This window comes from Alligator mississippiensis, chromosome 3 (assembly GCF_030867095.1).
Source record: "Alligator mississippiensis isolate rAllMis1 chromosome 3, rAllMis1, whole genome shotgun sequence".
Lineage (NCBI taxonomy): Eukaryota > Metazoa > Chordata > Crocodylia > Alligatoridae > Alligator > Alligator mississippiensis.
Genome location: NC_081826.1, coordinates 22,376,618 through 22,401,880, shown reverse-complemented (window position 1 = coordinate 22,401,880; position 25,263 = coordinate 22,376,618). Strand labels below are relative to the sequence as shown.

Sequence of the window (25,263 nt, the reverse complement as noted above, 5' to 3'; positions counted from 1 at the left end):
GGCCCGATGATCTTCCAAAGTCCCTTCCGGCCTTACAATCTATGAATCTAAAAGGAGGTGAACCTGCATTTGGAGAGAAGAAATTATCTGAGTGAGGGGGATGAGAATGGCAAAAGCTCGTCCTCTCAAACAAAATCTAGCTCAGCTAAGCACCAGTTAAGAGACATTTCTAGAGCAAGATAACTGAGTTAAATAAGCTACATAAGGTATTTAAATGTAGATGGGGATGGGGTATGAGAGACAGGGCATTTTCAAGCTGCGCTAAGCAGGACTCCAAAGTAAAGTGTCAACCTTTTTACTCCGTAGCCAACCCCCTGACAAAGCAATACTACTATGACTTTTATTATCATCATCGGCAACAACAACAAAAACAATAATACTAACACTACTAACAATACTCATTTAGGTCTTCACCAAGGAGGAGCAACATTGTGCTGGGAATTATGATATGCACAAAAGCCTGTAACTTAGTGTACGGCAAAGCCCACTTATTATCCAGAGCCACAATAACTGATGTGAAGAACAGAGGTGGAAAAAAAGGCACAATTCCTAGGATCCCTGAGGAGGCTGAGAAAAACCCAGTTTCCCTTTGGGAATTCTCTGCTTCTGCTTCCCCTTCCCCTGCTGGATTCCTTTCAAGGGACTGGTCACAATTTCCTCTTCTAAAACATACACTTTGTTGACCAGACCACAATTGTCTGCAGATACACAGGCAGCCAGACTGTCTTTTAATTTTACTTTATGACCTTCCAAACTCAGGGTGTACATATGTATTTATTCAAGAGACACAAGCTTGTAAACTTCCTCCGATTTAGAAATTGAAAATTAAATGAAATATCGCAAACAAACACAGGAATCACTTTGGGTCATCAGTGAAACCAACCATCTCTGTGGCGTAAACCAGTAGCAACAATATGCAACATTTTAGAACTGGCATGAAGATGTCTTGTAAATTAAGTCCATGAGAAGAACTCAGCAGACAAAATGTAATGACTTCTACTGGAATTTGGCCAGATCACTGGGGATAATCAGACAACTCTTGAGAAAAGCGCTGTGGGATACATAAAGACAGATCTGTTTTACACTAAGTCTCTTTCTTTCCAGCAATGTTTTATGCAAGCAGGCCACTGCAAACACAAAAACTAGCATATAACCATTCAACTGTACCCAACAGGCAGAAGCATAGATGTGTCCACAATGTTGTGCAAGAACGATACTGCAGTTACAGTCATCTATAAGAACAAAATTCTACTTGCAAAACCGGAGGCTAACTTTAAAAATCAGAGCCATTTTCATCCATACACTTCCATTCACTCTCAATTTCCTATCAGTTTTTTCCCCACAATCTATCATCTCATTCTCCCTAATTAATGCCCTCCACATTACCTTTCTACCCATTACAGACAGTCCTCGACTTACAGCGTTTCGAGTTACAACGTTTCGCACTTAACGTTTCTAAACTGACACCCTGTTTCAACTTTCTGATGTCAATTTCAACTTTACAACGCTTGATCTGATCTGATGCCACGCCAGCAAACAAGTTGCTGTGTCACCCATCTCCCTGGAGAACATCTGTCCAAGCTTCCTTGGACACTTTCTTTAAGAAAGCAGACAAGACTCCAGAAAAACCTGCAGCCAAGACTGCTGAAAAGAATCCAGCCAAGAGCCCTTCAAAAAGTCCAGCAAAGTCACCTCAAATAAGTCCTTCTAAATCAATATGATTGCTATTTACAATATAAAGTGCATTAATGTAGCTATATTACTTATCTATAATTGATTGAGTACAAAATTCTGGGTTATTTTTGGTGAAAACAGGGTATCGGGCCTTGGTTCAGGAACCAATCCCCCATTTATAACATTGTTTCCTATGGGAAAATCATTTCCACGTTGCAACATTTTGATTTAAGACGCCATTTTCAGGAACCAATTGTGTCGTAAGTCCAAGGACTGCCTATACTTATTTTTTTAGTTTTTATCATAATTTAGCCAAAAAAATTATAGACAGCATAATAAAAAGTAACGTGTTGCCTCAGTAAAGTAGAAAGAGGGTCCAGACAATGTAGCTAGTAATGCTGAAGTCAGAATTTCTGTAAGTGTAAGCATCAGTCAGATGTGTCACAAGCAACTAATGTCTGATCTTCACAATGCTGCGTAGATACATCTGGCATAGGAGGGAACTTCACTAAATCCAAAAAGGAAATTATTTTTCATGCTACTTCAGGTTAACATCTTGCCTAAGCAGGAGCTGATCATTCTCCTAGATAATGCAGACTGTTAATGTAATTAAGCACTTGCTGTTTTACAAAGCAAACAGCCAGCTCCTGGAATTAATAAGGCAACAGGGTGGAGCAAAACAGAACAGCAACAGAGATCCTGCGTTCTTATACAAGGGTTCACAAGCAAGTGAACAGTCTGCACTCATAAAAATAAAGTTTTTAATTTGTAAATCAAGTAGAGATCAAAAGCAGTTTTAGAATTAGTGAGAATGGAAGTGTGTATGACATTGAAGTGATATCCTTATACATGGAACTTAGTCATTAACCCTTACATGTCAAGACTCTTCTTTTTTGATAAAACTCTAAACAGATGTGCAGAAATGAACGCACATCATTAACTGAAATGAAAATTTATGCCAAGTAAAACGCATTAAAATAATTATGATGATTTAAACAAATAGAGGAACATGCACTAAGCAAAGTTTTCCATGTCAGTGAAGTGTAAAAAAGCAGAAGACTCAAAATGGCACTAGGGACCAAGCTTTGCAAATCTAATTTTCCTGGAAGGCATTTACATGTTTATAGTTATAGGTTCTATAGCAAAAATTAAGACAGGCAGTACGCCTTTTATCCAGGCAAAAAGCGTGCTAATTGATTAGAGGGTTATAGCATAATGCAAGTCAAAGTTCAATTATATATTGAAAAACACATCAGTACTTCAGGCCAGAAAAGGGAATTAGGGGCTGTGGCAGATGTTACACTTAAGACATGATTAACCTGCTAGTTGTGCCATAAATAGTAACCCTGCCATACATTTAGGGAATTCATGATGGGATGAAATGAGAAACCAGCTACAAAAATGTTCCACAAAACACGAAACATTTGTGTAGCTGATTTCTATAGGCCCTTAAATTGAATGTGTGGCAGGGTAGCCCTGCTATGTGGCCCAATGCCAGTAACATGGTGACACTTGGCTGACAGTCATGTGGTACAGCCCTGCATGGAGCTGCACCTCCTGACTTTAGGTGACAAACTGGGAGTCCATTAGCTGATGGGCTTCCCCTTGTCAGAAGACTGGCAGCCATTCAGTACAATCCTACAGCAGTTTTTAGGGTGTTGGCACAAGAAGCCCATCAGCTGAGCCAGGGTGCTGGGTCATGGTGAGCTGCAGAGCTTGCTGCAATCCAGCAGGGTGCTTGCCTTGTCCCACAGCTGCCTCAGGAGCTGCAGAGCAAGGCACATTCAGGTGCTTGGTCAGGGTAAACCTGTGGCTCAACACAACCCAGCAGAGTGCCTGCATTGCCCCATGCAGCTCAGCCACACCCAACACTTGAACATGTCCTGCTCTGCAGTTCCTGAGGAAGTCCTGGGTCCAGACATTCAACCACTCAGGCTTGCTTGTACCCAGATGGGCTGACAGATGTGGGAGAGGTCAAACTCCCTGGCAGGGAGCCTGGCCAACCCCAACTGGGTTGCAAGGCTCCTGTTAAAATAATGGCATGATGGGGATCAGTTCCTGTTTCCTAGAATTGCACATCCTGCCATGCACATGTGGCATGGCAGGACACATTACTGTTGGGAGATCAGATCCTGTTCATAGATTCATAGATGCTAGGGTCAGAAGGGACCTCAACAGATCATTGAGTCCAACCCCCTGCCTAGGCAGAAAAGAGTGCTGGGGTCAGATGACCCCAGGCAGATGCCTGTCCAGCCTTCTCTCAATGACTCCCAAGGTAGGGGAGAGCACCACCTCCATTAGAAGCCCTTTCCAAATTTTGGCCACCCTTACCGTGAAGAAGTTTTCCCTGATATCTAGCCTAAATCTGCTCTCTGTCAGTTTGTGACCACTGTTCCTTGTTACCCCAAGAGGCACCCTCTGATCCCTTGCTGTGTCCCCCTAATGAATGTGTGGGCAGTCACAAGATCACCACACAGCCTTCTCTTGCGGAGGCTGAAGAGGTCCAGGTCCCTCAGTCTCTCCTCATAGGGCTTGTTCTGTAAGCCCCTAACCATACAAGTGGCCTCCTCTGGACCCTTTCAAGTCTATCGGTATCCTTCTTGAAGTATGGCACCCAAAACAACGCAGTACTCCAACTGCGGCCTGACCAATGCTGCATAGAGGGGAAGTATCACCTCTTTGGTTCTATTTGTCATGCATCTGCTGTGGCATTATTTTAACACCTGCTAGAGGCCTGGGAAGCAGGAGCCTGGACTTTGTTCCTGCATGTGCCACTGGCTCACACGGTGGCCTTAGCCCAAGTCACTTTACCTTTTGGTGTCATCTCTTAAATGGGAATGCTTAAAGAATTGATTAATCAAAACTTGTGGCTACAACCACAAAACCATTTTTTCTTAAAATTCTTCTTCTAGTAGTTGCTATGCTCTGGTGTTGGAATACTGAATTAGTTAAACCAAAGTACCTAAAACTGATTATTTTATATTACATAAAAATGTTTTAACTGCATTATGTATCTTGTGCAAATATATTTTAAGCTGTTCATTTTAGATCCTATTCTGCCTCTAAGACAACTAAGACTTAGCTGCCGCTTTCCTCAAACTGATGCATCAAAGTTAAGAAAAGTGATCCTATTCCAACTCTAACACACCTAAATCTCCCATTTCCCCAGCAGGCAGGCAGCCTTATACACCTTTGAGCAGAGGTTTTCAACTTGTGTTCCATCTCTGCGGGAACTGCAAAAGATTAATACAATCAATCAAAAGTATGTGAATGCCCACACTTACAATTCAAAGGTCCGCTCCATTTGACATTTCCAAAGGAGTCCACAAATGGAAAAAAAAAGTTGAAAACCACCGCTTTAGAGGACAATAGTAATCTGCCCTGGGGAAGTGCATTGCTCTGCCTGTCTGTCAATGAGCTGCCATATGCAGCCTACAGCACAGATAAGTGATGAGCCACAAGTTGCCTAGAGGTAGCCAACAGGAAATGCTAGGCACAGGACTATGTGCCTGACTCAGTGTTACACATTACATGTCTTTATTACCTCAATATCCAACTTGCCCAGAAGAAGAGGAGAGCCCATGTACCTTTTGTCTAGTGGTAAGAACAATTACCCAGGGAGTAAAACACTTGGGTTTTCAGTCCCTTCCTCCCCTGCCCAAAGAGGCTTTGAACCCACATCTTCCTTTCCCTAAGAAAGTGTCCTAACTATCAAGCTCTGCACTAGACATGGTGCAAAGAAGTCTCTGCCTCCCGTGCTGAAGCTGGGTCACTGAACAGCTAGGAGTACAAGATTAACTGAGACAGGAGCACAGCAAGTCAAAGGGAGCACAACTCTGTATCCTGGTGAACAAGGCATACCCTGAAAGCAAGGCTGTTCCAGTTTCCATCCTGTGCTCCTTAATGCTATTTATGTATTGGCTATAATAACTATTCTTGTTGTTATTATTATTATGATGATGATTCTATTCTCTAAGATCCCAGAAATGATATGAAATATTAATTGAAGTCCCCCCTTTGTTCCTTCCATCGTACCAGGCCAGTACTGAAAACTCATGCCCTCCATCCAAGTGCAAAACAACAATACAGCTATCACTGCCTTGATGTTTCACTAATCAGTGAGTATAAATGCAGAGGAAACAGAACATGGAAATATTTCCATTTTAAATATAGAAAAAGATTTCAAATAAGCTCTCCTGTCATCTCAGTAAATCTTGTTTGGGCAGCTTGTGTGTTTCACAATCTGACTGTTATCCTTTGCTTCAAAGGCTTAAGGGAAGCTGAAAGAAAGATAACACATAAAATATCCAGTCCAAAACTGGGGGAGATAACTGCAATATGACATCTCCCATACTTCAATTACAACACAACAAGATGATTGAATAAGGGAGGAGGCTGAACAACCTACAATGTATTAACACACTTTTGTTTTGGGAGATACTGTTATGAACTGAAAAATAATTCAAATTCACTTTGCCAGTTAGGTTATTTCTTTTCTTAGAACAGGGGCAGGCAATTATTTTGGGCAGAGAGCCGCTTACTGAGTTTTGGCAAGCCATCGAGGGCTGCATGACAGGCAGCCCAGGGTAGATTAATATTAATTTTCTAAATTTTTTAGGGGCCCTGTGGGCCAGATAGAATGGCCTGGTGGGCCCCATCCAGCCCCCGGGTTGCATTTTGCCCACCCGTCTTAGAACCATCCGCTGATTCTGATGAAAATGATTTGCTTAAAATATTGGATTTAAGCTCCAGTGGAAACACCAAAAACCCATGCTTTCTCTTATTTAGTTTCAAATGTAATTATTAAAAGGAGGGCTGGTAGCAACCCTTGTACTTAAGTTGACTAAAGGATTTTTGAGACCTTTTTTTTTTTTGAGAAGTATTAACTACTTCATATTTCGCAGGTTCCCTTACATCATGGAAGTGCCTTTTCTTTAGCCAACTCTACATTCAAAACTGTTGCCGGCATAGCTATGTCAGAAAGAAGTGCTTTTATACTGTTTTTCTGGCAGAAGCCCTACAATAGATGCAGTACACCAACAAAAAACGTTTGTTAACATAGCTCATTTCGCTTATCAAACTGGAAAAAACTTATGCTGGCAAAAATGCTTTTGCTATGTCTACTCTAGGTAGGTTGTGCCAACAACTGCTCTTTTTTCAGGAACTATACTGTAAAAGAAACTTAAGTGAAGACAAGGCTTCAGAGTCTTCAGCTTTTGCTGAGACAGAGAGAGTTAAAAATTACCATTTCCCACACAGTAGATTTCCTTACTGCAAGACAAACTTGTGCAACTAAGCCCATTACTGGTACTTTATTATTTCCACACTGAATCCAATTACCTTAAGCAACCCTTTGCTTCTGTGATGGGAATATGCTACTCAGAAATGCAGAATGATGTAAAATAAGTGCAGATGTTTATTGACAACCTGATGTGATGAATATACAAGAACAAAATCCAGTCTCCATTTTTATAATCCCCACATCCTGGATCTGACTTTGCAGATCAATGGCTAAACTCTGATTTCAAAGGTACAACATGAAGCCTCTATTTCCCTTCATCTTGACAGAAGTCCCTCAACTCGTTAGTGAGACTGACTAGAGTGTGAAAAACAAATTTTTCCCTCTCCTCCCTTCATCCTTCATAGCCAGCTTTTAAAGATAGTATTTTCAGCCTGGTGCATTTTTGGAGGGCTTTTTTGCAACTCTCCAAATTTCTCTGCAAACTAAGCCCTAAAGTTAGACTTTTTTTTCCCTCCAGTATCACTTTATTTAGGAGTGGAATTACTGACAAAAAGAATATCTTCTACAAAGAGACTGTGATTGGTCTTATTTTCTCTCACAGAATCACAGAAAAATTAGGGTTGGAAGGGACCTCAGGAGGTCACATCTAGTCCAACCTCCTGCTCAAGGCAGAACCAGCCCCAACTAGATCATCCCAGCCACAGCTTTGTCTAGCCAGGTCTTAAAAACCTCTAAGGATGGAGCTTCCACCACCTGTCTGGGTAACCTGTTCAGTGTTTTACTACTCTCCTAGGAAGAAAACTCTTCCTAATATCTAACCTAAACTTCCGTTGCTGCAATTTGAGACCTTTGTTCCCTGTCTGTCATCTGCCACCACTGAGAACAGTCTGTATCTCCACCCTCTTTCAAACCCCCGCTCCAGGTAGTTGAAGGTTGCTGTTAAATCCCCTCTCAGTCTTCTCTTCTCTAGATTAAATAAACCCAGTCCCCTCAGCCTCTCCTCATAAGTCATGTCCCCCAGCCCCCTCACCACTTTTGTTGCCCTGCACTGACTGTCTGCAATTCGTCCACATCCTTTCTGTAGCGGGGGGCCCAAAACTGAACACAGTACTGGAGATGTGGCCTCACCAGTGCTGAATAGAGGGGAATAATCACTTTGCTTGATCTGCTGGCAACACTCCTACCAGTGCAGCCCAGTATGCCATTAGCCTTCTTTGTAACAAGGGCACACTGCTGGCTCATATTCAGTCTGTTGTCCACTGTAACCCCCAGGTCCTTTTCTGCAGAGCTGCTGCCCAGCCAGTCAGCCCCCAGCTTGTACTGGTGCATGGGATTCTTCTGTCCTAAGTGCAGGACTTTGCACTTGTCCTTGTTGAACCTCATGAGATTCCTTCTGGCCCAATCCTCCAATTTGTCTAGGTCACTTTGAATCCTAGCCCTACTCTCTAGCTTATCTACTACTCCTCTCCATCTTGGTGTCATCTGCAAACTTGCTGAGGGTGCACTCTATGCCATCGGCCAGGTCACTGATAAAGACATTGAACGAAACTGGCCCCAGGACCAACCCCTGGGGTACTCCACTTTATACCGGCTGCCAAATAGCCATTAAGCCACTGATTTCTACGCTCTGAGCCCAGGAATCCAGGCAGTTTTCTATCCACCTTACAGTCCATTCATCCAGCCTATATTTCTTTAGCTTGCCTGCGCGAATGCCGTGGGAGACCATATCAAAAACCTTAGTAAAATCAAGGTACACCACATCCATTGGTCTCCCCACATCCAAACAGCCAGTCATCCTCAGGGATCCGGGTTTTCCATTTCCCTCAGAAAAACAGAGAAAACCATGGATTTCCCATTTTTATCAGAGAAAATGTGGATTTTCCCTTTTAGAAGGAAACCCCATGGATTTCCCCCTTTTGCAAAGAGCCATGCAAGCTGGCTGAGTTCCAGCCTGCAGGAGCTGTTTGCAAAAGTGGCAGGAAACCCCCAACCCTGCCCGGAGGGGAAGGGAGAGGGGAAGAGCAGGGCCCAATGCTCGCACTTACCATAGGCTGCTTCAGGCTCACTCTTCTTGCTGGAGGTAAGTGGGGCTTGGAGGCTGAGGGAGTGGGGTGGTTTGGAGCTGGCCGGAAACTCCAGCCGGAAGGGGGTTTTGCAGCCTCCTCACTCCTGGCCACAGTGCCTGGCTGGCTGCAAACCCGCGCTGCTCCTGGCCAGCTGCAAGATGGCTGGGGGCTTAGGGAGTGGAGAGAGTTGTAGCTGGCCAGACACTGGCCGGGAGGAGGTTCACAGCCTCCCCCCCACTCCTGACCAGAGTGCCTGGCCGGCTGCAAACCACCCTCCCCCCCACAGCCAGCTTGGGCTCTCTCTGGCCGGAAGGTGGGGTTTGCAGCCAGCCGGGCACTCCAGTCGAGAGCGGGGAGGCTGCAAACCCCTCCCTCCACCCCATCCCCAAGTGCCCGGCCAGCTGCAAACCCTGGGTCGCAAATGCTGCGCTCCCCACCCTGCTGCCCCCCCCAGACCCTCCAGAATGCAGTGGTTACGACTGCCGCAGCAGGACACAGTGGGGCTGTGCAGGAAAGCTGCTTGCCGCTGCAAACTCTGCACTTCCCTGGTCACACTTCCTCTCTGCACAGAGGAGCAGTGCAGGGTTGTGCCCCTCACTGCTGCCCCCTCCTGCAGGGGAAGCATGGCCAGGGCAGGGCAGGGCAGAGCTCGCAGCAGCAGGCAGCTTTTGTGTGCATCCCCCCTGTGCACTGCCACACCGGGTTGCACATGAGACCCTCCAGTGGGCCTGGGGGACGTCAGCAGGTTGGGGAGCATAAGCCTGCAGCATGCACCTGCCCTGCCCCCACTCCCCACACAGATCTGGGGGGTGCGGGTCACCCCCGCCCCCTAGGAGTGCGTGCTGGCACCAGGAGCTGGGCCCGCCCAAGTCCGCAGCAGGCAGGCAGCAGGGGGGCAGCTGGCTCCTGCTCCTGCTTCAGCAGCTGCTGCCTTCCATTGGGGGCAGGGGGCTGTGGACCTGCGTGCCTGCCCCCATAGCCCTGGCAGCTGGGACCCCTCTGGCATGGCTGTGGACGGCATTTAATTTTAACCACAGATTTGGGGGGTTTTATCAGAGAATTCCTGATTTTTTATCCCGGAAACCCAGGATCTCTGTGTCATCACAGAAGGCAATCAGGTTGGTCAAGCATGACTTTCCCCTGGTGCATCCATGCTGACTGTTCCTAATCACTCTTTTCTCTTCCAAGTACTTAGAAATGGATTCCTTGAGGACCTGCTCCATGATTTTTCCAGGGATTGAGGTGATGCTGACTAGTCAGTAGTTCCCTGGATCCTCCTTTTTTCCTTTCTTATATATGGGCACTATGTTTGCCTTTTTCCCGTCATCCAGGACCTCTCCTGATCACCATGAGTTTTCAAAGATGATGGCCAATGGCTCTGCAACCATATCAGCCAACTCCCTCAGCACCCTCAGGTGCATCCCATCCGGCCTCATGGACTTGTACACATCCAGCTTTTCTAAGTAGTTTCTAACCTGTTCTTTTGCCACTGTTGGCTGCTCACCTACTCCCCAAACTGTGCTGCCCAGTACAGTAGTCTGGGAGCTCAGCTTGCCTGTGAAAACTGAGGCAAAAAAGGGATTGAGCACTTCAGCCTTTTCTGCATCCTCTGTTACAAGGTTGCCTCCCCGCTTCATTAAGGGACCCACACTCTCCCTGATCCTCCTCTTGCTACCGACATACTTGTGGAAACCCTTCTTGTTACTCTTCACATCCCTTGCTAGCTGCAATTCCAGTTGTGCTTTGGCTTTCCTAACTTCATCCCTGCATGCCCAAGCAATGCTCTTATACTTCTCCCTAGTTATCTGTCTAAGTTTCCACTTCTTATAAGCTTCCTTTTTGTGATTTAATTTACTGAAGAGTTTCCTGGTAAGCCAAGCTGGTCTTCTGCCATACTTGCTAGTTTTCCTAAGCATCAGGATGGTTTGTTCCTGCACTCTCAGTAAGCCTTCTTTAAAATTCAGCTGGCTCTCCTGGACTCCTCTCCCCCTCAGTCTGGCTTCCCAGGGGACCCTGCCCATGAGTTCCCTGAGTGAGTTGGAAGTCTGCTTTGCTGAAGTCTAGGGGCCTTACGCTGCTGCTCTCCATCCTTTCTTTCCTCATGTTCCTGAACTCAATCATCTTGTGGTCACTGTTTCCCAAGTTGCCATCCTCTACTACATTCCCCACCAATTCATCCCTGTTTGTGAGCAACAGGTCAAGAAGAGCATGGCCCTTAGCTGGCCACTCCAGCACTTGCACCAGGAATTTTTCCCCAACACTCTCCAAAAACTTTCTGGATTGATTGCACACTGCTGTATTGCCCTCCTAGCAGATGTCAGGGTGATTGAAGTCCCCCATGGCTGCGGACAGACATTACATATAAACTAGTTTAAGTGATCAGATGTTCAGTGCACATAAACCAGTTTCAAAATGGCTGAAACCAGTTTGAGATGAACCTGGTTGATTTTAGTATCAGACTTAACTGATTTGACTCAAACCAGTTTATGCAATGTCTGTCACAGACCCCTGGCTGGTTAAAGATAAACCAGAGACCCCCAGCATCCCAGAATGCTCTCTGGACTGAGCTCTCTGCTCCAGCCTAGCCAGGCTGACTCCTCCTGTCTGCTCCCCCCAGCCAGGGCAGAGGCAGGCAGGAGTTTCATTCCTCCTCTCTATCCCACCGGCAGGGACCCGAGCCAGATCTACCGGGCGCTCCCCCCTCGCTGCTGCAGCAGTGGGTACCATGGCCCCTGAGGCAGAGGAGGGCAGGAACGAGAGTTAGTCTTCCCTCTACCGAGTCGAGTCTGCCCATCCTCGCTGCTGCATTCCCTTCCCCCTCCCAGGGGCCCTGCCTGGCTGTGCCCCCACCCCTCTGCTGCAATGGGAGGGGGCAGCAGCCCCCGTCATAATATGGGGGAGCAAGCCCCTTCCCGGTGGGGGTGCTGCGCTGTGGGACCTGCAGAGCTGTGACAGCACTGGGGTTCAAAGTGGGCCAGAGCCCTGCAAGCCCCCCGCAGCACTGCCACACTCCCCAGCAGCTCTGCCAGCCCGCAGAGTGGCCCTTGCCAGGAAAGGGTTCATGCTCCAGGAAGCAACGACGGGCTGCTACCCATCACCATATCTCACTCACCGCTCGCTGCTCCAGCTGCTGGGTGGGGGCGGGGTCTGGCCCCTGCCGCTCAGTCTGTGTTCGGGTAAGCCCCCTCCGGGTAGGAGGAGACTTATGCAGCCACTGGCCCTGACCACAGGTCCAGCCACAGCTGCAGCCGGGCCGGGCACACCCCAACGCGGTGCCAGCGGCCAGCATCCAAATAAGCCTTCTCCTGCCTAGAGGGGGCTTGCCCCGAGCACAGAGTGGCTGCTGGCACTGCAGTAGGGTCTGCCTGCCACTCTGCTCGGGCCAGCCCCCTCCCGGCAGGAGGAGGCTTATTCAGACGCAGGCCCAGAGCACAGAGCGGTAGCAGTGGCCAGGCCGGGCAGACCCTGATGTGATGCTGGCAGCCGCTCTGTGCTCAAGGTTAACTGCCCCCCCGGGCAGGATGACGCTTATTCTGCCTTTGGCTGCTGGCACTGCATTGGGGTCTGCCCAGCACCCCCGACTCTAGCACTCTAGCGCCTGGCCTGAGCAACTACATGTGTATGCATTACCTCAGTCCAGAGCAAATGTTTGTCCTGTTACAAACCGGTTCAGCCTAGGCAGATGACTAATCTGCAAAGGTTGACTAAATTCAGGCTCCAGCTTTTTGAATGTCTGTTCCTAGCCCATGAGACCCAGGGCTTGTAATTGGGAAACTTCCATTAGCTGTTTGAAGAAAGCTTCATGTTGTTGCTAATCTTTTGATGGGTTGACAGAACTGCTGGAAGAGCTGTAAATACTGCATTATTTTTAATGTTGCTGTAAGATCTAGCAGGAGAAAACAGCTGGTCATTTCTTTACTGGGCAAATTTAGCAGCAGCAACTTAAATGGGAAAATGTGTGGGACTGACCCAAGTGATTTTAGCAATTACAGCATACAAAGGTCACTAATTTGATTGGCCTGCATATATTACAGCAGCTGGGTCTTGAACAAAATCCTCCTCATTTTTAAAAGCCTATTTTGGCAAGAACTCCATTATCTTAACGGCCATCTCTCTTTGCCCAACCTTTGGGAAAGCTTACGTTGTATCTTGTTGCCAGTCGGGGAAACCGTCTTAAGCAGCACTTCTTAAACAGTGTGCCATGGCACCCTTGGGTACCATGAGATCCTTTTGTGGGTGCTATATGGTGCAAGTATCTACATTTGATTCACACCCCCGAGATTTCAAATAGGAATCCATAGTGTCAAAAGCATTCTGACCCATTGTGATCTTTCTGAGTTCTTTGCAACAGAAGAATTGCTCCATTATTTTTTCCATAGTCAAAAAACGAGTGAAAGCTAAGAGTTGGCATTTTTCAAGGGGCGTCTTGAGTATAAAAATATTAAGAACCACTGGTGTCAAGTGTAAAGAAACAACAATTACAGAACATACTGGTACTTACGCTGAGCTCAAGTATCACCAGTGCACATCAAGACATGCCTGTTTAAATAAACCTTTCACCAAATAGCTATCTAGTAATGATACTCAATGCAGAAGGAATCAAACACCTGCCACTTTCAGAGTCACAAACCAGCTTTAAAGGAAAATGGAGGTTATTTTGACATTTCTCTAATGGTTGAGGGATGCTGTGTTTTGACATTGTTGACCATCACCAAGATGTTTAAAAATTTTATAAGCCTGAAAACACATTTTCCTGCTTTTCTCCCACCAACTCAGTTTCCTCAAGAAGTGATTTTAGGTACTATATATGCACCAAGTCTTTTGTTGCAGGTACTGCCTTGTTTAAAAGCTTGCTGCCTGTTGAAGTACATCTAAAACCATAAGGCATATTGCTGAACAGAAACAGGGGTATCCTTTGGAGGTGGGATTGCAGGTTTCACTCTAAAGCAGACCAACTAATGGTCACTAATGGTGACTTTTTGATGTGGAACGATGGTGATCTCAGGAGAATTCTGGCAATCGCTTTTAGGTATAGCCTTACATGACCAGCTGCTTATTTTAATATTGCCCCAGCACTTCTCTAAGAGACCTATTTTTATAGTAATGTAAAGGTTGAAGTTTAAATTTAGTACAGTCAAACAGAATCCAAGAAATACTTCAGTGTAAGTGGACAGTAATTATAGCAAGCTACAATGGAATTTCTATGGGATTACATTTTACAGTCCCAGAACAGTCAGAAGAATCCATCATGATTAACATTATTACATTGTGGTGAGCGCTCAAGGTAACGATTTGGTAAGTGGTTCCATAAATCTTCCTTAACGGTTATAAACTTTACATGTGCTTCAGGGTGGGGGGGGATGCTTTAATTAGAGCAGCCCCTGAGAACCACTTTAATTAAAGTGCCCACAGCATCTCATGTATTCAGTGTTCCACACTTCAAAATAGCTGTTAAAGTTTAGTTAAAGCATACCTGCTGCCATTTTGTAGTGCAGGAATGCTGAATACATATGACACTGAGGCTGCTGGAGTGGACAATTTAAATTGCCTCAGAAGCATGGAATGGAGGCTGCCTATGTGGTGAATGTTATGAAAAAGGCAGACTGAGGATAATACAGGTACTTTTCTTCCTAAATAAGGAGACACTCATTTCAGCACTATAAAGAGCATACGCCAAGTAATAATTTTAACAATTCCTTTGCAATCCTTCTATTCATTATCACTCTATACTATCTTCAGCAATCAACAGTCCACCAGTGAAAGGCTCTCCCATCTTTACTGTGGGATGTGGCAGCTATTCTACATCAGAATCTTCATATAAAACTTTAGTTTACTCTCAAATTGGGCACTTTTTAAATTAAATGTCATTACTGCTGCTAAGGAACTATAGGCAATTTCCTTTCTATTTTAATCCCACTATGTAGTGTGTAGATCACACACTTCTAAATAAAAGAAAGGCACTCAACCAAGTGCCCTTAAGATTCCTGTTTTGTATGCTCTTAATAGTGATCTCTTAACCTGCTCATATTTTACAAGTATTTTTCTATTAACCCTATCTACATACTATTAATTTTTTGTATACCTGATATGTATGGGTATTTCATTCCTTCTGGGGAGATTATTTGAAACATGCCAGGAGAAGACAAAAATATTTTACTTTTAAAAAGCTTGTGAAGATGAGTGGGCAGAGGGATGGCTGTCCTGTGAAAATGGAAATGTTACATTTCCGTCAGGCATTCTAACACAGGACTCAATTCTATTAAGGGAAAGTTAATCCCAAAATGTTACAGGCTAAATAACGTGGGCCGAGGAGGGTCATCCTCAGTTAAACAGCAGAACTAACTCAGTTTTGCTGGCTTTCTTAAGTTTGGGTGGGGTGACAAAAGATATTTAAACCGCTTGGCATATGTTACGCACAGATGCAACAAATGAGCTGCTGAAGAGTTATAGCGAGTCCTTCTAAAGGACATTCCCATATTGTACTAAAGCACTGCTAATGGAGCCAGTCATAGCACACACACCATTACAGTGTAAAGTGAATTCCTTGAGATCTAGAATTTATGTAGCTCCATATGTCTGCTAGACTTTACAACATACTAAGACAATAGTTTTCAAACTAACACCCAAGAACACCAAAGACCTTCCTGGTAAATACAGACTGAAACCTTTTTTGAGACAAGCTATAGGAGATGCATGAGCTGGGAGGCCAGGCAGGTCTCTCAAAAGACCAACTAAATGGTCAACTGAATTACATAATGCACTATAGGTGACAGCTAGCACAAGAAGCAGCACTCTTCACGAAGCCTATATAAAAACAAACACCTGAGTCAGCCTTTCTTTCCAGATGAGGCCAATTTCAGAAACATACAGAGAGCTTCGAAATGAAAATAAAAATAGTTTTGTTACCTTTTCTGCAAGCCAGCCTAGGTGCCTAATCTCTCGACTTCCAGCGATCCCTGTTTTACCCAGCTGGTCTCTGACTTCTGCAACCACCCTGGGGATGAGATCATTGATACTGGAGTGGATAGCATTGAACCAGGCCTGGGTTGTGGCTGAATCCTTACTCCTTAGTACCACAGTGTGCTTGCCATCAGGTGAATGGACTTCAATAAGTCTAGAAAAATCAGGGGAAAAATATTATGTTCACTCCCAGAAACTTGGGTAACTTTAAGTGGATAACTTGCCCACTTTTAGTTAAGCAATAAGTTAAAAAAATACTATCAACAGCTAAACTTCACTTACCTTTACAACTGGTTGAATTAACACTATTTCAAATCTGGTTCAGTTTTTATTGCTGTTCCTTTGAATTACTGGTTAATGGTGACTTGCAAATTTAGGTCCTTCTGAAGTTACAAGTGTGGAGTAACTAAGGTAAATGAGTATTCATTTACTACTTAAAATTTACACTGTTGCTTTTCAAGTACCAGGAATTTCCAATGGCAGTGGGTCATCTGTCCTAAAAAGCCTCAACAAGCACTACAGTTGCGACATAACACCCATCATGAAACCAGAATGAAGACTTGAGTGTTTACCCTTATTTTAAGCGTCTTCTATAGGTGCCTAACATGTATCAATGATCAACTCACAAAACAGTGAAACAACAATAAAGAAACCCCTATCCCCCAAGTGCAGGAGGGCTGGACCCGATGATCTGTAAGGCCCCTTCCAGCCCCTAAAAACTATGAAACTATGAAATCGTAACTTCCTCATGCTTCCACTGTAGGTTGGATTATATCATTAAGTATCCAGATTTTACACACGTCCATATTTTAAGGGGTGAAGAAATAATGAAATGCCCTGAACATTCCCTTTATCCCCTGTTCCTGACAGCAGGAATGTGCCAGCTAACCACTATATCTAACTGTGGTCAGGGACCATCAAACTTCCCATTATGGTTGACCTGACTGATGTGATGATGAATGCTTTTCTTGAAATCCAGAGTTACCAAGCCATCCCATGGGCTACCACCTCACACTGTGGTTTCAAGGCACAGTGTAACACAGTTTTCAGGACAAAATATTCTGTTCATACTGGTCCTATGAATAGTGCCAAAGCTCCTGCTAGCACTAACTGTTTTTTAAAAAATGCCAATAGCTAACACAGTCCTGATTAGGATGTATAGGTCCTTACATGCTGTTTACTGTGTTTCTCTCTATGAGCACGCATGTATAAACCACTTTAAATCTCTCCTAGCAGACTGTAAAAAAGTTAGAGTGTGGTTCAGCTCTAAAAAGTGACTACAGAAGCAGCTTTTCTCTCTCAGTGACCTCACATGACATTTGCTCTTTATAATAATGCAAGTACAAAGATAACTTCTCCTGAATTCTTCCCTGCAGGTCGAGCCTGGGAGTAGAGTCAAGTTGTATGCATCCTGGCTGGAATGTGATTTTAAACACAACACTCTAAAGCTATGAACTTAAAAAACTGATTTTGACCATATTACTCACAAAAATGCTGAGGTCCCAACAGCTCATGTTGAGAAACTAGGAACTATTGGGTACTCAGCAACCTGGAAACTCAAGATGCTGATATAGATCATTTAAATACTGATTTAGGGGTGTACATTTGGCCTCCTAGTTTTGAAACTCTTGGCCCCTCTGCTTTAGAACAGATTTTAGTAACATAACTCCCCTTGGCTCTGTAGGGACAGATTTTAATAATAATAATGATGATTATTAAAATAACACCATCTACCTCTCCTAAAGCCCTGTTCATCAGTAAATCTCAAAGCATATTACAACAAGAGTTCAGTATCATTATTCTTATTTCACAAATGGGGAAAACTGATGCACGGAAAGGTGAAGCAACATGCCCATGGTTATCCAGCAAGCCAGCAGCAGAACTGGGAGTCAAAGCCAGTTCTACCCACCTCCCATTTTAAAAAGTCTTTAAAAAGTGGGGGAGGGGGAAGGGAATTTTTTTCCAGGCACAAGGATAGTATTGTGCCATTTGACAAGAAAAGTTAATGTTCAGTTTGATTTTTTAAACAATGGCCTTTGCAACGCCTGTTTGTGAAGTGATTTATATAAAAAAAAAACCTCCCACTAAACTTATTGTGTACTGTGCAGCAAAATAAGGCAAAGCCCAAGCACTGCAGTGCCAAAGAGCTTCTTTGCAGTTGCAATAGAAGTTACAGTGTCTGCGTTATTTCTTTTCAAGCTAGTTTTGCAGCAATGTTTGGTTTAAAAGTAAATACACCAGGGCTGAAAGAGCTTCCAAATGGCAACTTGTATTCAAGCAGTTTTGAATTAGCACCCTGCTCAATATTAACCACTTAAACAAATAGGTATTTTAAATACACAAACATGTAATTGGTTACATTTATTCCCATCAGAACATTTCTGGTGGCTGCAGCTATTTAAAGTGCATGTCTAATAGTTACGTTCCTTTCCCTCCCATCATCTTTATTAAGATGAAAATCCAATAGCATTTTAAATGGAATCCTCCAGTTTCTGTCAAAAGAAATCAGCTCAGATCTTAATATCCTGTCGTCATAAACATTTAGAAGGTTTTTCCTGAAGGGTTTCTTTAACTGAATTCAAATTACTAAGCAATGTTTTGGTCTGGCATAACATAGTACCTTCTAATAATATATTTTTTTAAACAATCACATGAAAAGTAACTCTCTAAATATTATTGCTCAGTGCTTTTTGATGGGTTTACTTTTAGGAAGGGAGATTATGTGCCATTTTCTGTAAATTGCTCATCAGTCACCAAAGTCTAATGGTGAAGCACTAAGGGTGCTGACAGAGGTAACATATGTCACATGTTCAGCCCCTTGAAAGCACTCTACAGCTTTGCCCTGACAGAAATGCACTACTGCAGAGCACTTTAAATTAACCCTCATGTAAGGAGGTTCAGATGAAGGTGCTCCAAATCAGAGCACCTTCATTAAGTTCAGTGTGTCCTTGCACACGATTGGGGCTGTCTGCAGAAAAGGAAGGGGGAGGGAGCTTGGGGCTGGGGTTTGCTCAGCCTGAGCTGGAGGCGAAGAGAGTGGGGAACGCGTGGATTGGAGCCTCCAACTAGACTGCTCCATAATTAAGAATTCAGGCTCAGACCTTCAAATGTATTTATGAATCTCGCTCCCACTTAAGAGTGGCCCAAATTCCATTGCTGATTTCAATGCGAGCTGAGCATCTAAATGACTTTGAGGCTCTGAGTCTCCTACTTCTTTGCTAAGGGTCTAATTATTCAACCTTGCAGTCAAGTTTCCAAACAGTGGTAATTATAGGAACTTCTCTCATGGAGCCTACTATAGGCTTCTACTATGCTCAGAGATCAAGCACCTTATAAGCAGGGTTTTCCTGTTTTCCATGTAAAAATGGGGAAAAATGCAGATTTTTTTCCCTTTAACAGAGAAAAACATAGATTTCTCATTTTAACAGAAGAACACGCAGATTTTCCATTTTTGCAAAGAGCTCTCTGCAGGCTTCCTCACCTGGCCCCACGCTGCCCTGCCATGCTCGGCCCTATCCATTGAGCCATGGAGGCACCAGGGGGAGGGCAGCAGGGCAGTGAGCCCTAAGAGCACAGCAGACAGTCTGCTATTGCTATGAAACACTGTTCAATTGATACCTACATATACATACACACACACACACACACACACACACACACACACACACACACAAAAGTGGCATTTCACTTGAATCATAGATTTTGGGGGTTTTAATCAGAGAATTTGCATCTTTATCGGAGAATTTGCAATTTTTAAACAGAGAAAATCAGGATCCCACCTGTATAAGCTAGTGCCTACCCCACTCCATCCCTTTCCACATATGCTTGATACATTCACAACCCCTTTTGAGAAATCCTTGGTGTTGACAGCTACTTGTTGACTGATGGTATTTCCATATTTATTGAAAAGAAAAAAAAATACTGATGACCTTAGTAAACTCTAACGCAAAAGTGCTTAAATATTTCCAGGCAGGCCAGCATTTGTAGGTCTGATTGACTCCTTGGCTGAACTAGCCACTGCTTGCTGAAAATGTTTATCTGCAGTTCGGTGATAAAGTTCTCTTAATTCCCCATTGAATAGAAATATTTAGGGCAATGCCACAGCTGTGTTTATCCTCACACTCCACCACACTTATGTAAATACTGCACATGGAACTATTTCTGATAAAGCCCATACCAACCCAAAGGAATTATACGTTAGCTCTAGATGACTGCCAAGATGTGCGGCGTCTCTCCAGCTTGGCAATGCATATGAATGATATCACATTTTCTCAGAGATCATTTGGCAAACCTTACAATAAAAGGGTAATTTTCTCTCTTTCTCAAAGAGTTCCACTAAGCCAGAGAATATTTCCCAGCATTCCTTTTCCAACTTATAAAACATGAGCTTGACAGAAAACCTGAAGCCTCTGAATGCTCTCACCTTGCAATAAAGGGACCAGAACTCACCACCCACCGAGATCCAGCGCTTCTGTTTTGCTGGGCAGCATACATTTAAGACAAACACCCAACAGCCTCTTATTAATCCCATGATCAGTAAGACCTCTTTAAAAAGGAGAGTTTGCTATCCAAAAGCTGCCTTTTATCCAGTCACTTGAAATGGTTTCTCCTTTCCACAGTGACTCAGGACTGAATTGTGCCCTGGTTTATACCCTGTGCTTTTTCCTAGGTCAGAATCTGCAATCAGTGACTCCAATTTATGTGTGAAACACCTCAGATGAAGTCAATTATGAATTGGAATCAAAAGAGATACTTGCAGTTTATGCCAGTGTAGCTGAGAACAGAATCACTCCTTTTTCCCTGTGCAGCTTATGAAGCCATGGGAATACTTTGGTACATTTTTCTCATGTTAAACCAACCAGAGTGTTTCAGCCCTCACCCCAGACTGTATCGGACCTGTTCCCAGGACCTTAGGCCATCAAGGTCTCTAAGTTAACTCTAGCTAAGATAATGCAAGACAGACTGAGCAGGTGGGAAGAAGAAGGGGTTCATACCTTAAGCCTCTGTCCAATACCCCCATGGATCTAACACCAGCTCTAATAAAATCTGACATAATCACTAATATTTCAGGTTTGCAGGAAATACTGTTTGAGTTCTGTCTGTTAAATACCAGCCCCAGTATCATTTAACTAGGGATAATGGCTGAAATTAAGATATGAAAAAATTAAGTTAAATTTCAACACTGAGATCCATGAAGTTGTATAACATATCCCCAGGAAAGGTTGTGAAAGTCCCTATACCTGCTGTACCTAACTGCAGACAAGAACAAGATACAGGACAAGATACAGTGAAATGACTTGCAGGGCCTTTTCCATCTGGAAATTGCATTGCTCTACTACTATCACAAAAATGTCAGTTGTATTTAATAGTTACGTGCTGACTTACAACTAATGCCAGTTAAGATGAGGTTCCATTGGATGTAAATACCTGTTATCTAGGACCTGCACTGAACTGATGTACCAAAACCCACTGTGTGCAAGTCACTGTCAAGCTGTCAAAATAAAGAATTTCAATTACCAGCTATGTGGGATACATCTGAACAACTGGATTCAGTGAAGTAACACAGGACAGAATTTAATTCAGTCATGAAAATGTTCACAGCAACAAATGCTGAAACTAATTGATCCATGAAAAATCTCACAAGCTAACTCTTTAATTAGAGTGGGTAATGAAAGTCCTAATACTTTTTAGAGGGTCTACAGAAGTTGAGGCAGAGTAATCCTGTCCATCCTTTCCCTTTGCACAAAAACTTTTCTTCTCCCCCTTTTCCCGTATTTTTCTTTCATGCACTGGTCATAATGACTGCCTATACACATGCTGGTTCACTTTCTAACGAGAGCGTGGGAGCATGGCCACACCGTCCTTGTATAAGTTGCTGTGCGCTTTAAAATGGTTGCAGGGGCATGTTATCTAAACTTTGCCAAATGAGTTTTAGATAAAGCGTCCAGCCATTTTCCAATGTGCAGGGGCTTAATGCACGTGATGGTGAGGTGTCTGAATCTGAGTGGCTCTCTGGGAACTGCTCTCAGTAAAACACCTCCCTCCCTACCCCCCCAAGCACATGCATAGGCAGCTAATATTGCTAAATGCTGAAGAGGCAACCCAAACTTTGCTACCATGGAGAACTAGTTTATGTACTGAACAATGTATCTGAAATGTTTCAGGTATCTGCTAATTTGATGATTGAATACAAAAAGGTGCAAGAGAGTAATTTTAAAGACACAGCAGGAACTTCTTTGAACTCTGGACAACAGCTTCCTTAAACCTCCTGTTCTACAAAGAGGCTGAAGATACTGCCTTTAGCATGGCCCAAGGGTAAGAACCTGGAGTACAGCTCCTTAAAGCAAAAGCTGAATACACACACACACACACACACACACAATATATATATCTATATCAAGATAAAGATATCTATATCTATCTATATAGATATATATAACAAAAAGCTGCACTTATATTAAAATGACCACCAAATTTGACACAATACAGTGTCCATGTTTTGCACAGAATCTCTACCAAAAAAAATACTCATTGTAACAAATACACAATTAGATCATGATCCTTTTATACTGGATAGCCTTGGGGCAGGTGAGCAGGGCACTAGCCCCAGGTACTCATTTACAGGGGTGCCAAAATAACAGCCCCCAGGGAGCCTGTGCCACTACAGCAACTGCCCATGTTCAGGGAGCTTGCACTACTAAACCTCCCTTGCTGTAACCTTTATGTCTCTCGGGAAGCAGAGGGCAGAAGCACAGACTACAGCATGTATATATCCTCCATTGACTTTAATGGAACTTAGAGGAATCTGGTTTGGGAAAATCATGTCATACTTAACAGCAGCCAAATTAGACAACTAATATCTCAGTCCCTTTGAGGTCAAGGAGCACATTAACTCCTTCATGTATAAATGCCATCCACCAGAGACATTGAAGGTGCACCCAGTTTTCCATAGCTCTCTCCTCAAGCTCTATATCAAAAACCCTTTTCCTGACTGTGAGACCCTGCCTTCCCCACTCATAATGGTTGAAGGGCATGAAGAATACATTGTTAGACAGATTTTAGACTGGTGTCAGATTTCCCTGCAAGTTTCTTGTTTCCTGACCTCTGGCTTGACTCACTGCACAGACTCTGCCCTGTGGATTACCCTTAGGTAGCTTGGCTGTTGATCCTTCTGGATCCTGACCCCTGGGCTTGACTTACTGCTTGGACTTTGCTCTCAGCTGTAGTGACTTGGCTGCTGGCTTTCTAGATTCTGATCCTGGCCTCTGTTGTAGATCAGAGAACAGATGATTCCTGCGTCAAGCTACCCGTGATCTGCTCTTCTAACATCCTGATTGGTCTGGAAACCCATGGCCCGGGCTGAAACTAAATGGTGGTACTCCCATCAGCCAATCAGGATGCTTGTTCCTAAACCAGGACAGAGTTCAGAGCTCTTTCTCCCTTTCATTTCCTTCATCTCCCATTTCTCTTTTATATTCTGACTCCTCCCTTTGCTAGATTGCTCTACGAGGCCAATTAGTCAAAACCCCCAAAATGATATTTTTGTACCTGAAAACCACATTTTTATATATGTCAAATTTTCCATACAAAACAACTTTTTCATAAAAAAGCTTTCAGTTAATAAAAAAGCCAACAGAAAAAGTATTCAGCCGCTACAGTTGCTGTTGTCTTTAAACCCAACCTATCACCACAGACATCCTTCCTTTTATTGCTCGCCCACACACTGACACATTTTATTCCTCTCTCCCACACTGCTGTATCCTGTTTCTTGCACATACACACAGACCTGTGCTCACTCTCTTTCACACACACATGCACACACCCCTTTTCAATTACTCACATACAGAGAGCAGCTCCTTGCATGCCCCCCAAGGGAGAGGGGAAGATGTGGATAAAGTCACGTGGGTTTACAACACCACTCACTGGCCTCATGATATGCTAACATCTATTTGCATCCATCCCAGTGTCCTTTGCCAATCTATGCGAGTGATATGCCTCAAATTAGGAACACTTCTTTCTCAAGACTCGCTCACACAAAATGTTAACCTATGAAAAAAGTACTGTAGTTGTATTAAACAGGCTCTGTGGGGTGATTAAATGCTATGGGCAGCTGGGGCAACATTTTAATGGTATCCCTTTCATGCATAGCCCTGCAGAGAGAGGAGTGTTTGTCTCGGGTGCTTTCCCACCACAGCCCTGTGGAAGGTCTCTAAATCCCAAGAGAGAGTGGTTTCACAGCACACATGTTGTGCTGAGCATCACGGGCTTCCCTGAGCCCCGGTGTCGCTCCCCAATGTAACAGCTCACGAGAGAAGTCTGTGGGAGAGGAATCCCACAGTGAGAGGAGGAGACAAAGGACAGTGCTCTTCTCAGTCTCCAGAGCACAGATCCCTCTCCAGCGTCCTGACTAAAAAGGAGGATTGTTCAGAAGTGACCGCACCCTCTTGCCTTCCATGCAGGAGAGAAATCATGTTTGGATGCTTGATGTATGACCCAGGGGGCTTCTTAGGGACAGCCATAAGTGCTTAAAGGTGCTCTGCATAGAGACAAAAATAATCAGGAATTTTTAGAAGTATTTTTATCTGTCTGTAAAGCTGCAACCCCTTTGTAAACTGCTCCCTAACAGAAAATAAAGTGATGGTTTTTGTATGCCTTTACCTTTAAATACAGCTTCCCTGCTTTTTTGTTTCCTAAATTTATTAATTTCTGCTTTCACATCTCCTAATCAGGATGACTTCATGCCCCCCCCACCACCCACCAAAGGGTGAACGCGAGTTCTGCTCACTCCTGATCCAATTTATGCAGCTTAGAGAAACCCATGAAGACGTGACTGATTCTGCCTCGGGCTTTTTGAATGTCTGTACCTAGCCCTAGTGTATAAGTGATATTTCAACAGCAGTAGTTCATATTTTGGGGTCACATGATCCACTTACGCAGAAATACCTGTGTAAAGGCCAGGAAGCTACACAATGCAGCTGTGCATCCATGCACAATGGACATGCACATGAGGAATTTTGAAGCCAACTTTGTCCCCTGAAACCTTCCTTAAGTGAGCTCTCAGTGCAGAAGTGTCTTTGCAGGTAAGTCAGTGCAGTTTCTAGCTATATTAGCATTTCTCTGACTCACCTCCTCTGTGTTACAGAGAGAGGCAGAAGTGACACATATCTCCCCCTTCCTACCCTTTCCTACTCCTTATTCCCTTTTCTATTCACTACAGTTCACTCTTAGATCCCTGAATTCACAGCCACACACTTGTGACACCTGAAGGAATTGAACAAGATGGCACAACGGCCTCATCCTCCAAATTGCCTGACTTCCCTT

The 25,263-nt window shown here is 44.0% G+C and overlaps 1 protein-coding gene across 1 annotated transcript in view; it reads right to left on the bottom strand.

The window, feature by feature from the left end:
- SNTB1 (syntrophin beta 1) overlaps nucleotides 1-25,263 on the bottom strand; it is a 185,510-nt gene that overhangs the window by 63,071 nt on the left and 97,176 nt on the right. The window contains exon 3 of the mRNA XM_014603855.3: nucleotides 15,889-16,096. Coding sequence (XP_014459341.3) covers nucleotides 15,889-16,096 — 208 coding nt within the window. The remainder of the gene's footprint in view (nucleotides 1-15,888; nucleotides 16,097-25,263) is intronic.